This window comes from Protomyctophum bolini (genome assembly GCF_963924005.1).
Source record: "Protomyctophum bolini genome assembly, contig: SCAFFOLD_176, whole genome shotgun sequence".
Lineage (NCBI taxonomy): Eukaryota > Metazoa > Chordata > Actinopteri > Myctophiformes > Myctophidae > Protomyctophum > Protomyctophum bolini.
In genome coordinates, this window is record NW_027666183.1 from 93,767 (window position 1) to 109,245 (window position 15,479).

A 15,479-nucleotide genomic window follows, 5' to 3' on the forward strand; every position below is an offset into this window, starting at 1 on the left:
TGTGACCTGGGTTGGAGTTGGCAAAGGGGCGCTTGAAGGGGTGGGTTTAGTGTTCTGCTGTGTGTTCATTATGTACTATTAATGCTTTGTATTTGCTGTAAAAAAGAAAAAAATACGAATATACAGTGTTTAATTTGACTCTACTCTGTGTAGAGTCTGATAAATGCCTTGAATGATTTGAGTTAACTGCCAATATAGAGTGAGAAATATGAAGCATTGCGTTAGTTCATGCAAGGCACGGGAGTCAAAACAGCTCAGCTGTAATCAGCTGTCAGTCTGCTGATTGCTTTCAATCAGCCATGCAATTACCTACACACCAATCCCACCTCATTCCCTCAACAAGGCGGTCCGTTTAAATACGGCTCTCTTCTACACTAGGGCCACTTTTCGACGGAAACAAAGTCCTGTTGCGTTCCATTTTTTTGCTAGTTGCTACATTTGGGTTTGCTTGTTCCCTTATTTTGCTCCCAGAGTGGAGCGGGACCGTACCTATGTTCCCTCAGCCCTATGTTCCCTCGGGTCCGCGTCAATATGCCGACGGTCCGATCGACAACCTACCTCAAACCCTCACCCTAACCCTAACCTCCCCCGGGGCAGACACCTAAACCTAACCACCCACCCTCTCCCGACCCCCAGCGCACCTCGGACCAATGCTCCTTCTGAGGGAACATAGGGCTGAGGGAACATATAGGTATGACCCCAGTGGGGCCTTTAACACCAAGTTTAACTGTATTCAATTTGTTGCAATGAATGGTTAAATGTATTCTACTTTGACATGAGAGTTCCTGACTGAAATGCTTCCCGTTAACCCCCTCTCCACTGCAGGGCAAAACAACTCCCCTCTGGAGCTGCATGTGCATTGAGTCATTGTTTTGAAGACATCAAACTAATGTAGCATTTGCTAGGAGGCACCATTATCTATAATATCATTAAAATGGCACTGGATCAGAAACAAAAACACTGCCGGGGATGTGGGGATGTGGGGATGTGTGTGTGTGTGTGTGTGTGTGTGTGTGTGTGTGTGTGTGTGTGTGTGTGTGTGTGTGTGTGTGTGTGTGTGTGTGACTGTGTGTGTGTGTGTGCGCGCGCGAGCGTGCGTGACTCAGTAAAAAGGTAGATCTGTGGCTAAAGCTGTCAACCCATCACTTGGATGGGGAATAAAGACTCCAGTGCGCAAAATAGTGAGAGAGAGAGAATGGGCTGAACATCAGTGTTCTAGAAAGATTTTGCAACCATGGTGAAACGGAGGTTGACGGTTGTATAGTCAGGGGGGCTATTTCAGGGGTCAGTAATGGATTAGGATTATGTGGATTATCTACAGTATTTGTACAGGTGAGGCAGGTATAGACAGATTCCAAAATTGATTTATTTGATTTGCACTCCAGCGAGGCTGCTATTTCTGCAGTGGACAAAGTCACAGCAAAAGGAGTTCCCAATGCAGCTATGCCAATTGCCAAATGTTGGAGTGTGTTGTCCAGAGCCAAGAGTTACGATATTGAGGGGGCGGAAACCGAGCATGCAGTCTGCAGTTCATGCAGCCTAAACTGAGTCAAGCTGGAGTTACATTATTTTCAACGAGGGCGGCAAATAAGAGCTATTTTAAGCATGTCTGCAACATGACAACTATTTTAAAGTACATTAACAACTAAATGTTTATGTTGTACTATTACTACAAAACAATCTAAAATAAAGGGATTTAAGATCATTAAAGCTGGGCTGTTGCCTGAGTCCAATGCATTTCTGCCTACTTCCGGTCCAGGACTTGTCCCAGTTGGTTGTCCCCATTCTCAATAGAAGTCTATGTAGGAGAGCCGCCATTGGACTAGCCCCATGAAGTGAACGCAGTTTGAGTAACTCTGGTGTTGTCTAACCTCAATGTGTCGTCATGGCATCAGCCACAAACAAATCAGTCAGCTCCATATCGGCACAAAAGGGCATGTGGCTCTGGACAAGCCGTCCAGAGTTTAGAGCCACATATCCGACCGCAATGCCCATATATGGTCATGTGCATATATGGGACTGCCTGACTTCAAACTCGGCAGGTGCAGCGGCATGGACTAGTGGTGACTAGTGACCACCGCAGAGTAGTTTGGATATTCAGTTATCCAGAGCCGCCGATCCAACCAATATTCCCATATATGGGCTTTCCAATATAGGCATTGGGCATATACTGATGACATCAGGGATCTCCATATATGGGCATGAAAGACCCAAGGACTGACAGATACAGATATCTCCTATAAGTATGTGGGCATAAAAGGGACACGTGTAGACAGACAGAAACATGACATCTCGATACGGGTACAATGGGTAGTCTGGCAAAGCTAGTCTGGCAAACACTATGACTCAGACATATTGGTTGTGAGGGCAGTGTAGCAGCCCAAACGTTAGACGTGGACCACTTTTGACAGACCGCTACAGTACATAATGCATGGTAGAAGTGCTGTGTTTGTGTGTGTGTGCGTGCGTGTGTGTGTCAGCGTGTGTTGTGTGTGGTAGCTCAAGCATTTTCATCAATCCACAGTCACATTTCATGATGTGCTCTAAACAGATGAATTTCTGTACTGAAAAATGTGACAATGTGAAAATGAACAAATCTTGTTTTGTAGGTAACATAATCCATGATTATTTTCAAAAGCATCTGACACTGCGTGAAGTATATATGTAGCTGCCTGTTGCAGCAGGTCAGTGTTTTAATGTTTTTAGCGTGTTTTTCCGTCAAGTTTTTAGCTTGTGTACACGAGTAAGACGCGCAAACGCGGGAAGCGAACGCAGCTCGTACATATTTGGGTTTTGGACGTATAGCTGCTTTGGGGACTCCTTATATGGTGCCCCTTTTGTGCCCATATATGGAGCTGAGTGGACCTGGCCCCTTTTGTGCCCATATATGGAGCTGAGTGATTGCTGATGCAACACACTCCATATTTGGATAGCGGGACAGACAGACAGACAGACAGACAGACACACAGACATGATCTGCTAGGTCTCATAGTAAGTGCTCGCTGCGTTCGCAAACACTGCGTTCGCAATTATGCTGCTGTAACGTATCAATTTCCCTGCAGGGATAATAAAGTACATCTCATCTCTCATCATCGGAATGTGAGGCAGATTGTGGATTGCACATAGCCGTGGTAAAAAAAATCATAAAGCATAGCTGGTCTTCAAATTGCTGTGATTGAAAACTAGATTGGACACTTACTGTAATACACATGCTGTGGTGCCGACTCGCTAATCAAAAGCCCCCTCCGAATACCGTTTCTAATGAATAAATTTATTGACAGTGGCAGCCATAGATTTTCTGTGTTTTTGAAAATAAAGGATGGATTAACTGTACAGATACAAATCACACCCGTGTGAAGGGAGGGGCGCTCTTGTCATCGTACAAATTTACGTCATATTTGGCGGACATTTGACCCAAGTTCTCCCTTCATTATATTTGCCATTTTGATGTGATTTGACTGTATTTCCTTAACATCAGCAAGAGTATCATTTATCCCTTCACTAATAGTCCAGCAGCCAACAGGCTTTGTTTTGTTCAAAGTGGGAAATTTGGAATATATTTAGTTTCTCTATTGGCCTCTCAGTATCACACTCTCTCGCACGCACGCACACGCGCACACACACACACACACACACACACACACACACACACACACACACACACACACACACACACACACACACACACACACACACACACACACACACACACACACACACACACACACACACACACACACACACACACACACACACACACACACACACACACACACACACAATGTGGATAGCACATGTAGAAAAGCAGAGGACAGCTCATTTGAACCACTATCTGACAGGAGTTTATATTCAAATATGAATAGCCCGACAGACTGGCCTTTTGAAGCCTTACAAATATGTTGTCAGGTTGGAACCTGACAACATATTTGTATGGAGACTAGCAGTGGAATCCTAGGGATCAATATATGCATTATGAATATGAATATGTCTGTCTGTGCGTGCATGCGTGCGTGAGTGCGTGTGCATACTGTGCATATGTCTTTGTGTTTCTAAAGTATGAGGACATGCCTATGTGCTAAATTGTACACGCTCATGAAACGATTTTGGTGGAATGAAAACTTGGCACAGGGAACAATAGTTCCTTCTTGTAGCTCCCTGTGTGGTCAGAGGGATTTGATGTCTTTGTTATTCCCTCCACCAGTGCCCTTCAATCATTCTTAACTGCTACATGCCTGCCTGTAAATTAATTGGATTTCCTTCAATAATTATTGTCAAGCAGTAAATCTACTGTATGAATACATTAACAATTGCACGCTCTGATTTAGGTGATTACTTCAAAGTCATAAACAATAACCCCGATTTATGCCGTGTCTGTTGCCTGTTAATGGCATGATTATCATTCTATATTGCTTCATTAACATGGATCTGCTATGTTAAGTCTGTGAGTCTGAGCACGTGATCATGCTCATTTATTTTTTTGGGGCACGGTGGCACAGTCGGTATAGTGCTGTCGCCTCACAGCTAGAAGGTCCTGGGTAAGATTCCCGCTGGGGACGCTGTGGGCACTGGGGACGTGTTCCCTCCTCCACGTCATCAGTGCCCATACCCGAGGTGGGGTTGGCGAAAGGGCCTTTGTGTGGAGTTTGCATGTTCTTCCCGTGTCCCCTAGGGTAGGTACCTTCACAAAAACATGCAGTAATCCTGGTCTCTAAACTGCCTCTGGCAGAGGAAGTGTAGCGCCCAGGATTACATTAGATAAAAAAACTGGTGGGAAAAATCCGGGTTTGTGTAAACACAAACATTGAAGACAAAAGTGAAAACGGAATAGTGAGGATGCAAATTGTGATTGGCCAGTGTGATTGGGTGGGAGATGTGCCATTGGTTGAGATATGCAATACTCGAGAGATACAATTCTTGCACCTCTTAAGCTATGCCCGTGGCTGTTGTATGATAATAAGACGATTGGCTGATTTTGGATTTTTGTGAGGACGCAAATTGTCACTGCTCCACAGTGCCATCCAGCTGTATTGCCGTGGTATACTTCCATGCTCATACAGACACATTCCGTACACGCACGCACACGCACACTCTCACACACACACACACACACACACACACACACACACACACACACACACACACACACACACACACACACACACACACACACACACACACACACACACACACACACACACACACACACACACACACACACACACACGCACACACACACACACACACACACACACACACACACACACACACACACAGCACTCAAAAACGACAATACCCATTACTACTTGTAGTAAGAGTTGCTAGAGCAGCAACATGCAGAGATCGCCCACCCCTATATGCTGATATCCTTCCCACCCTCCAACATGGCCAAATGTATTAGTGGGAGTACCCGGGCCAACTCTGACAGGTACTCTAACTCTACCCCACTCGGACGCCCACAGAAGCTTTTACTGTAGCCCCTCAGGGTGGAGTACAATACAGTCATCTTTTTGGCTCTGCCTCGGACTAGCTTCTGTGGGTTCCCGTATCATCTCTGTGTGATGCTGTGTGGGAGATAGCGGGGCAAAGGAGAGGAGGGGAATATCAGAACAGACTAAGAGAGAGAGAGAGAGAGAGAGAGAGAGAGAGAGAGAGAGAGAGAGAGAGAGAGGAGACAGAGGGAGACAGAGAGAGGGAGACAGAGAGAAGGAGAGAGAGAGAGGGAGAGAGAGAGAGAGAGAGACTGAAACAAGTGCAGAAAAGAGTCTTACACACCTCTACTAGAGTAAAGACTCTTTTCTTAAAGTTTCTTCCTATACTAGAGTATATACATACACTATGGAAAAATGCTACTACTACTACTAGAATATGCACACAGGCACACGCTTATACACACTCAAAACACGATTGACCCAACGTAAGGTTCCAACTCTCTCCCTCTCCCTCTCTCTCTCTAACATGCACGTACCACCATTGTCCCCAAGCACGTGCACAGTCTGCACACATTATCTATATATTTTTTAAGGTGTGGTGGACTATCCCAGCATGCTGTGATCTGTTATCAAATAATGGGTTTGGAAAATGTATTTACTCCACTGCAGGTGGACAGGGAGCACTGATACAATATGGCATGTGGTATACATGTTTGTTTAGCATGTGTCACAGTGTGGTTTGTGAAGGTAGAGTTCTTTTGGTCTACGGGGTGTTGTGTTGGATGAGTGTCTGTGTGTATTATGCACGCACGCACGCACGCACGCACGCACGCACGCACGCACGCACGCACGCACGCACGCACGCACGCACGCACGGCTCTGTCCTCCAGCCTCAATGTGCCCTGCTTTTTTTTACAAACACCAAAGCCAACCTCTGAGTTTAATAGATTATATGCATCTCTATGGGCAGCAGACGGTTAGCTGAGCAACACTGAAAGTGAAAATAACTTCATTTATATGCAGAATATTACCACCAAATTTACATCACACACCAATGGTGTACTTACGATTGTACTACAGCATTTACAGTATTTGCGAAAGAAAAGTTAAATTTATATAGGCCTACATTTATTAGTAAACATTGACTTCAATAGGAAAATCTAAAACTCCATTTCAGGTACTTTTCTCTCGGAATTCGTATGGCCTACAGTCCACTTGCCCCCCTCCCCCCAGATCAGGAGTGTAGGCTAATAACAGGGAAGAAGAGTGCGTGCGGGTGCCCCGTAGGCCTTTTTATTTGATCGGTTCAGCCGTTAGGGTTAACTGTTGGACACCCAGCAACATTATTTATCTATCCGTCCGTCCGTCCATCCATCCATCTATATTAGCCTACTTTTGTGCCCAACCCAACTTCCCAAGATCATTACCCACACTGAACATAATTTGCTGTTCATATACCGTATATTACCAATTAACAGCCCATGCGCAAATAACCGCCCAGCTTCTTATAACGGCCCAGGTTCCGACACCATTTTGCGTAATAACCGCCTCCATCAAATAACCGCCCTCCTCCATATAACGGCCCATGGGCCGTTATATGCAAACTTAATCAGCCTCAGCCGTCATTTATATTATTATATGCATGTTCACCGAGTTGAGTTTGCAAATCTCCGCATGCCACTCGATCATTTCACAACAGCGACAGCGCAACACCATGCAGTCCTCCACATCCATAAAATCAATCGGCTATAGTTTCACAAGTGCCTCCTATGCACAACCAATTGTTTTAATGCAAAGTGGTGTATATTCTGTGTAATGTTTATTGTCATCCGTGTATCACTATCTACAAGCTCCAAGTGTTGCAGCGCTGTGTGAGCTTGCAGATGATGAACCCTTTTTTTCCCGGTGCGTGGCGTGCACCAGCGCAGGCCCTCACAAGTATAGTACTATAAAACCCAAGGTTGATATTTAAATCGTGCAATTCTCTGCCAATATTCAACCGATTGTTCTAATTCCAAATGGCCTATAATCCGTGAAGTGTACATTTTCATTGGGTGTATAATTCATGTTTTTATATGCTTTTATTTACCGGTATTTAAATTATATGGAGTCAGACGCTATCGGCATATAGTTCACGTGCAGGCATGTTGCTCTGCTTGACATTACATTTTCTATCGCCTGTAACCTAACCTGTGGGGTTTAGCCACTTGACTACACACAGTACTACAGGCTATGTGTAGTGTAGGCCAATAAATTATGGTTTTATTCAATTGCAATCTACCGGTATGTAGGCCTATACAGTAGCCTATATAATTAAATAATTTATTTGTCCGCTGCTTAGTGGTTACAGTTACACCTGTGTGTTGATACGCTCCCTCTTACAATTAAATCAAAATGCATTGCCTGCGATGTTTATTGTTAATATTATTAATATACCGGTATTAATATTAATATTAATTGTCGTCACTCTCTCTCTCTAAACGTCTCTGGTCTCCAGGCTGCGTCTCTGAGCAAGATGGCGGCGCCCGCCTGTGTTAATTCTATGACAAACTATAGTGGTTCTACAACGATTCCTACGTGGATTTTACTCTTTATAACGTAGGATGAGGTTGGATGGGGCCATGAAAAATGATCGTGTCCGTGGATTATTGTTTTACCGCGATTTTTTTTCCTCGCGTGGATTCTTACTGTACATGCTGCTGAGTACAGTAATGCATCCCATGCAATCCTAACCTGACGCTGCCAATACCGCCCCCATCTGGCAGTCAGGTTAATGCAATCCCCCCAAGCAACACAACATGGTAAAATAACAGATGTAAAAAAGTAACCAACACTATGTTGTTAGGTTGCAATTTATGAAATGATATCTGAACATTTTAATTCCAAATGAGCTTTTCTATGCCTGTATTTTAAAATTAAAAATATTTCACTGAATTTCATGGTGGTAGGTGTAGGAACCCTGTACACTATACACTGTACAGTATTATTATATGTTGTTTTGTACTTTTGTACACACTTTACTGTGTGTACTGTAGCTTTGCTTTTTTATTATTAATACGGTAATACCAGTTCCAAACAATATTTGCACTACATGTTACTGTATGTATATACTGAAACCAAATAATGGCCCTGTGCAGGCCGGTGCAAAAATAAATAACGGCCTATGGCAAATAACGGCCCGGCTTCTTATAACAGCCCGGGGTCCGAATCGATTTTGCATAATAACGGCCCGGGCTACTATTTGGTAATATACGGTATTCAGAATGGGTAAGGACTAGTCATTGTAATTTACCACTCGGGTAATAAAGCAGCCTACTTGTGCTGACAATCACTGTGTTTATTGTTTTCCTCTTATGTAATGTTTTTTTTAAACAACCTGCCAAGCTTAATCGAGCAGGGATGTATTATATCTCGCAGAAAGTGAGAGAAAGAAATATCTCTGCCAACAGCTGAGGTAAAATGAAAGTGTGAGTATAAATGTATGTCAATACATTTAAGGGGTTTCAGGGGAATGCATTGCTGACGTAAACAGTCACTCCAGTTATGCAAAATGACAAATGTGTGTCTAACTATAAGCTCGGCGTTGTGGTTTGCTAAATGCAGCCGAGCTGTGATTGGCCTACTTTTGTGGGGAGAGAGATACAGACAAACTCTGTTCTAGACGGCCAGGCCTCCTCAGCGCCACAACATAAACACTCCCCAGGCAGCTAGAAACGCTTCATGTGCAAGCTGTTTAGGTCGGCGATTTGTATAGGCTATTTGTAGTGATGTATACAAAACTGTATGGAGTTACAGTATACTTTCACAGCACAGTAAAGGGCTCCCTAAGGACCAGACCATACTACTAAATCCTCATTTATATTTCCGGTGTGTCACACACCGGAAATAGATCTAGATGATCTCCTATTTACAGAGAACAACACACTGAGTATACATATAACAGGCATAAGCTGCTGCTACTGTGAACACTTTAGATTAAAGAACTAAAGACAGACAGCGAAAGAGAGAGGTGGGAGGGAGAGAGAGACAAACAGACAGGCAGAGAGAGAGAGAGTTTGTCAGAGATACGGAACATAAGAAAGACAGGGTGCTTCTCTTAAGCACTACACCTTTTCCCATTAACATGCACCTGCAACTATATGGAAAACAACTAAACAAACCCTCACTTCCATAGGTCACATACAGTGAGGTGAGACTTGTGTGAGACTAGACTAGCCCTAGTCTGGGCACTGTCTCGTACAACATTACACAAGACAGCGTGCTTTACTTCAGCCATGCCTACGGAACTCTTCCGATAATGCCGGTTATGCATGCATATCCTCAAATGCAATATTGAGATTATACAGTCAACCTTAAAAAACAAACAACTCAATTTTATTGTAAGTAAGATATTCAATAAAATATCATAACGACCGAAAATGTAACAAGAAAATCGCTAGCCTACAGTAGCCACTCAACTGAGGACTGCCCAGCACAGCTGATTTTTATGGTTTGATCATGCTCGTACACACACACACACACACACACACACACACACACACACACACACACACACACACACAAAGAAGAAGCCTGCAGCGGGAGGGCCTAAACGAAAGTGATTCACCATTATAATTTATTAAAGGCACATAAACTTTCTTCAGAGGGGCCTCTTGTAAACGTAATAAAGATCCTCTCTTCGGATCCATGTATAATTCAACACATGGATATGCTCAATTAGCAGCTCTAATTAACATTCACCATGCTGCAATTCAAGGCTGCTCGGGGGGGAGGGAGGGGGGTACTGTATCTGCCAGCAGCCTATCCTGAATACATTCCTCGTGCAAGCATCTGTCAGCATGCTGCAGTTAAGCTAGCATGTCGTCTCTGCCCCACCAGTGTCCTGTGGAATCTGCATCTCTCCAGCCTCATGAGACTCTGTGGAGGTGGACACGTTTCTAATAGTTATAACATATTAGCTCATGTCCATTACATGTATTGTAGATAATGATATTACTGAGGCTTCAGGTGAGGGTGATAAAGAATAGTGTGTGTATGTATGTGTGTGTGTGTGTGTGTGTGTGTGTGTGTGTGTGTGTGTGTGTGTGTGTGTGTGTGTGTGAATGCACGCGTGCGTGTGCGTAGTAACGTCATTGAACCTGTGCCCTTACACCCTGACCCCATGTGCTTCAAAATCACCTCAGGATCCATTGTAATGTTTGCGTGAGCCATCAAGGCTCTCTCTCCATCTGCAAGTCACACAAGTCTCTCAATATTAATCTGCCATTGTCAATGGAATGATACTGTAGATCAAAAGCCAATCTCGACAGGTTATTACCACCGCACAGCCTCTGATGACACTTGCATGCACACACACACACACACACACACACACACACACACACACACACACACACACACACACACACACACACACACACAAAAACACACTCACACACGCACACACACACACACACACACACACACACGAATGCCACATCAGGCAGGAAATCAATTATCATCAGTAGTCCTGTGAAATATTTCGAAGCCGCTGTCATCATCTTATTTCCCACTCGAGTACAGAATATAGGCAATGCGCCCGTCAGACAGATGAAAGGTAATGGACAGAGAGTGCTTAGCTTGAGATTGCCCTCTGTGTCAATACAAAGAAATTAAAAGGGAATAAAATAGTGCGCCTGCCTTCTGTGATGGACAGGGAATAACAATGTGATGTTGTGTGATGATGGGAGACTAAAGGAGGGGAGATGGATCGGGGTGGGGTGGGAGGAGAGAGAGAGACAGGGGGGGGGGGGGGGGGGAGAGTCACGGGCAAGTGAATGTGAGACAGTAAGAGGGAGAAAAGCACAGGGGGGGATCTGAGATGGACAAATGAAGGGAAAGAGAGAGGGAAGAAAGAGAGAGAGAGAGAGCGTACCCTGTTCTTTTTAGATCCATATCCATTAGGGTGAGAGATGATATGGGAACGAGGCTTACATGACTAAATCAACAGCGCTTCTTGTTTTCATTAGGGCCACGGCCGCGAATAGCAGCACTTCTCCTTAACGACACACAGGCTTCATGAAAGGAGATGAATGATGAGACACAGAAAGAGGGAGAGAGGGGAGGGAGTCAGAGGAAGCAGAAACGAGCAATGCAGGGCGTATAGAGAGAAAGAAGGAAATATGGGAAAAAGGAAATTGGACATAGAGACCACAACAGGCCAACAAACCCAGCTGGTGAGTTGATTGATACAGAGGTTAGCCTGTGGCGCGTCTCAGAAGAAATAACAGATAATTGCAAAGCGGAAACTGGCCCAAAGTGACCCAGGGAGGGTTGGACAAGCAATGCGCTCCCTTGGCTCACGCACCAATTGCAATATAGTGGCCACCAGCATTTAGTGCCGAGCCAATATCCAACACAAGACCTAACACTGAACACTGTAATCCCATGGCATTATATATCTTATTAGAACAAACAAGGTAACACTGTTATTTTACATTGACTGACAAAAGAAAGAGGCAGTCCGACAAGCCCAGAGTTGACTGTGTTTCACGAACACACAGATCCTCCACCAACCCAACCCAACCCCCCCGCCCCCCCCCACACACACACACTTTTTGTGACAGAATGAGATTACACTACCATGGAGACATGCAGACTCGCGACTATTGTGTGCCCCTGCCCACGCATGAGTGCGTTTGTGTGCCTGCGAATGTGAATGCAGGGCATGTTGACCCACAGCTACAGTACACCTGCCTTGGGCAGTGTGAAGTTCACGCAGATCTAGGGCAACGCAGACTAGAGTACACGTGCGTGGCCACACACTTGCATTATAAGGAAGAACCCATTCATACTGTATATGTCCTATAGGCTAGCCCACACATCTAAGCAAATCCCAGTAACCTGGATAGTTTTTTGTTTTGTTTTGTGCAAAAGAGCAAATACACAACCCATACTATTCTGTAAAATGCTTCAGTTTCTGTGCGCATGTGTGTGTTTAAATCAATATCGCCTCACATCTAAGACAGGGGGAAAATCAATGCCTCTTTTACAGCTTTGATATCAGGCGTGAGGATTTAAGGGGATAAGGTTAGGTTGTCTGACAAAGAGAATTGAGCGTTCCTGTGCGTGCAATTGCATGCATGAAAGAGTGAGTTTCTGTGTTTGTGAGTTTCTTCGTGTACAATGAATGAATGAATGAATAACTGTGCGCAGTGGTGGAAGCCTGTATTCAAAATGTTACTTGAATAAAACCTGTGATGTGAATGTGTGATGTACTGTAACTGTGTAGGTTCCGTACCCTATCATACTGTATGAAACCTACACAAACGCATGTGGACCATTCTGTCCAAAAACATGTTAAGCATAATTTTAATAAAAGTGTGTATGTGTGCTTGCCTTTATGCATGCTATCCCCAGATTGCATTTACGCCTTGAGAGCTATCAATCTGCCCTTTGGTCAAATTAAGCTGCATGCCCTACTTCTGTCTACCTGAAGAAAGCAGCCTGCCTTATTCCTTCTTCTAGTCAGGAACAGATCAAAGAAAAAAGATCACAGTGATTGGAATAGATGGTTTCATTTCATCTTTCTAGTAGGCACCCAGCAAATATGAAAAAGAAATACGAAATCTAACATTTAGTTGCCTCCCAAGAAAGTGAGTTATAAATAACACAATAGACCACATCTTCAGTGAATTCTAAAATGTGTTGGTATCTGTGAAACTAACTGGGCAAAGGGCACTGAATTATGTCACTCATCACTGCTGATGTGGAACTAACTGGGCAAACGGCACTGGATTATGTCACTCATCACTGCTGAAATTGGACAGGGATGTTGTACAGTAAGCACTAAGCACCCTTATAGTTGTTTCTTGGATCTAAAGTTAACATAGTTGTTATGAGTAGCTTTCATCACCTTAGGGCTTGATGAAACTCTTTGCAATCCATTTTATTTGGCAGATGTGATGCTTTCTGATATCAGCATCATTACCGTTCTCTCTCGCTGTCAAGACCGCCCTCCATTTTGTCTTTTGTACCTTTCTCATTTTTGCCTATTTGTTTGTTCTTCCCTCTTTCTATTCTCACTGACATATTTCAAACAGTACAGTGAAAAGAGAACTTATAGAAGGTATCAAACCGAGGTCAGTGCACTTAACCAGTGTGCTTTGATATAATGGAAATAACATTTCCAAATAACCACTTGAGCTAAAAAATAGGCAATCTTCTTTAAAAAAAATGTGGAAAACTAAAATTAATATTCTGCAACTGTAAATTCCCCCAAAGATCTTCTATCAATGACTCACTCTGTGAATTCATGGTGATTTTTTGTTCACTATTTTATAAAGCAGTTTATAAAGCACGCCACTCACATGGCACACTCCTTGCTTGTGCGTGAGACTGTTTAAAAGTGTTTTAAAAAGTCTGACAGAAAATGGGGTGTTTTGGAAGTGATGAAGACACTGGATACAAGACAGATTATACTGTACTCTGAGAGCTGTGTTGACTTTATGAACACATTCTTTATTGTTTTGTGCCGCCATTGATCTTGATCTCGCGTGTGTGTGTGTGTGTGTGTGTGTGTGTGTGTGTGTGTGTGTGTGTGTGTACGTACCCATTGTTAATGTTGTGAATGTGTATTCGGTGCACACATTGGTGTTTTGTTGTTGGTGCTTTTCCACAGGAGACAATACAGTGTATATTGGTTTTTCTCTCTTTCTCCCTCCCTCCCCTTTCCTCCAAACTAATCTCACCTGCAGCACACTGGTCCTCATCTGCTCCGTTCTCACAGTCCCGCTCTCCGTCACATCGCCATGACAACGACACACACTTGCTGGTGGCCCCACCACAGTCAAACTTCTCCGGCGGGCACGTCTGTCGACCTGCAGGGGTAGAGCGGAGGAAGACAGACAGAGGAAAAGGGAATGCAGAGAGGAAGATGAGGAATAGGTGCAGGGAAATGCAGGGGGAGGCGATATGAGAAGAAGTTGGGAGAAAGTGATGGAGAGAGAGAGAAGGAGACAGTCAGTCAATGAAGCACTTTGATAACTCGCTTATCTTGTTGCTCTGATCGATTCACCCTCAAAGGCGTGCAAATAATTAAGCAAGACACACGGAGACAGAGTAACAAAGAAACAGGCTGCTTGGCAGAGACACACACACACACGCACGCACGCTCGGTAAAAGTGCATTACAGCTGAGCAAGCCATTGTTTACATTTCTAACACATGGGGCAACAGGGAGAAAAACACAATGACACAATTCATCAAATTTATACAGAGTCCCCATGGTTCCTACAGCAAATCCCTGATCCCCGTTTCTGCAAACCACCATACTCCTTCAACATCCTGCCTTGTTTTTACTCCCCTATACAAGCACGCCGCACGCACGCACATACGCACGCACGCACGCACGCACGCACTGGGGATTATATCCCCAGATTGCATTACAGAGCGGTGTCAAACTCAACCCCATCAATTACTGTACATATTTGACCACCACTGTTCCTTGGAAACCAATCCAATCGTTATGTGTGTGTGTGTGTGTGTGTGTGTGTGTGTGTGTGTGTGTGTGTGTGTGTGTGTGTGTGTGTGGGTGCATGCGCAAGTGTGTGTCAAACAGACAGACAGACGTGTGTGTGTGCGTCAGACAGACAGACATAGATCAATAGTACTTTTGGGATTCAATCATTCCAGGCTCTTTTTTAGTCCTATTCTTTATATAATTAACAGTATTGCATTAAATGTATGCCATTCAGGAGCTAGCAGTTTTTGTGGGAGACTGGGGACGTGCGTGTGTTTATTACCAACCTGCATGGACTGTGTTGCCCAGTTTTCTTCACAATGCACTACAGATTGGGACGTTTTTGCACCGAGGCACTTGGAACCTTCTCCTCTTCTTTCTTATATTTGACAAAGGTCTATCTAGTGGTTGATCAGCTCTCTCTCTCTCTCTCTCTCTCTCTGTGAATGTTGAGGTCTAGCATGAGTAGCTTTTCAAAGTGCTTCCCCTACATTCGTTTTCTCCTGGCCTTTTAACAAGAATGGGGTCTTCCTCAAATACCCTTTAATAGAG

General features: G+C 44.1%; 1 protein-coding gene across 1 annotated transcript in view; it reads right to left on the reverse strand.

The window, feature by feature from the left end:
* Positions 1-14,751, reverse strand: part of LOC308312043 (low-density lipoprotein receptor-like) — a gene marked incomplete at its 5' end in the record, with an annotated part of 74,166 nt that extends 59,415 nt beyond the window's left edge. Inside the window, 2 exons of the mRNA XM_080794449.1 lie at positions 14,159-14,287; positions 14,703-14,751. Coding sequence (XP_080650575.1) covers positions 14,159-14,287; positions 14,703-14,751 — 178 coding nt within the window. The remainder of the gene's footprint in view (positions 1-14,158; positions 14,288-14,702) is intronic.
* Between the last annotated feature and the right edge of the window lie 728 nt (positions 14,752-15,479).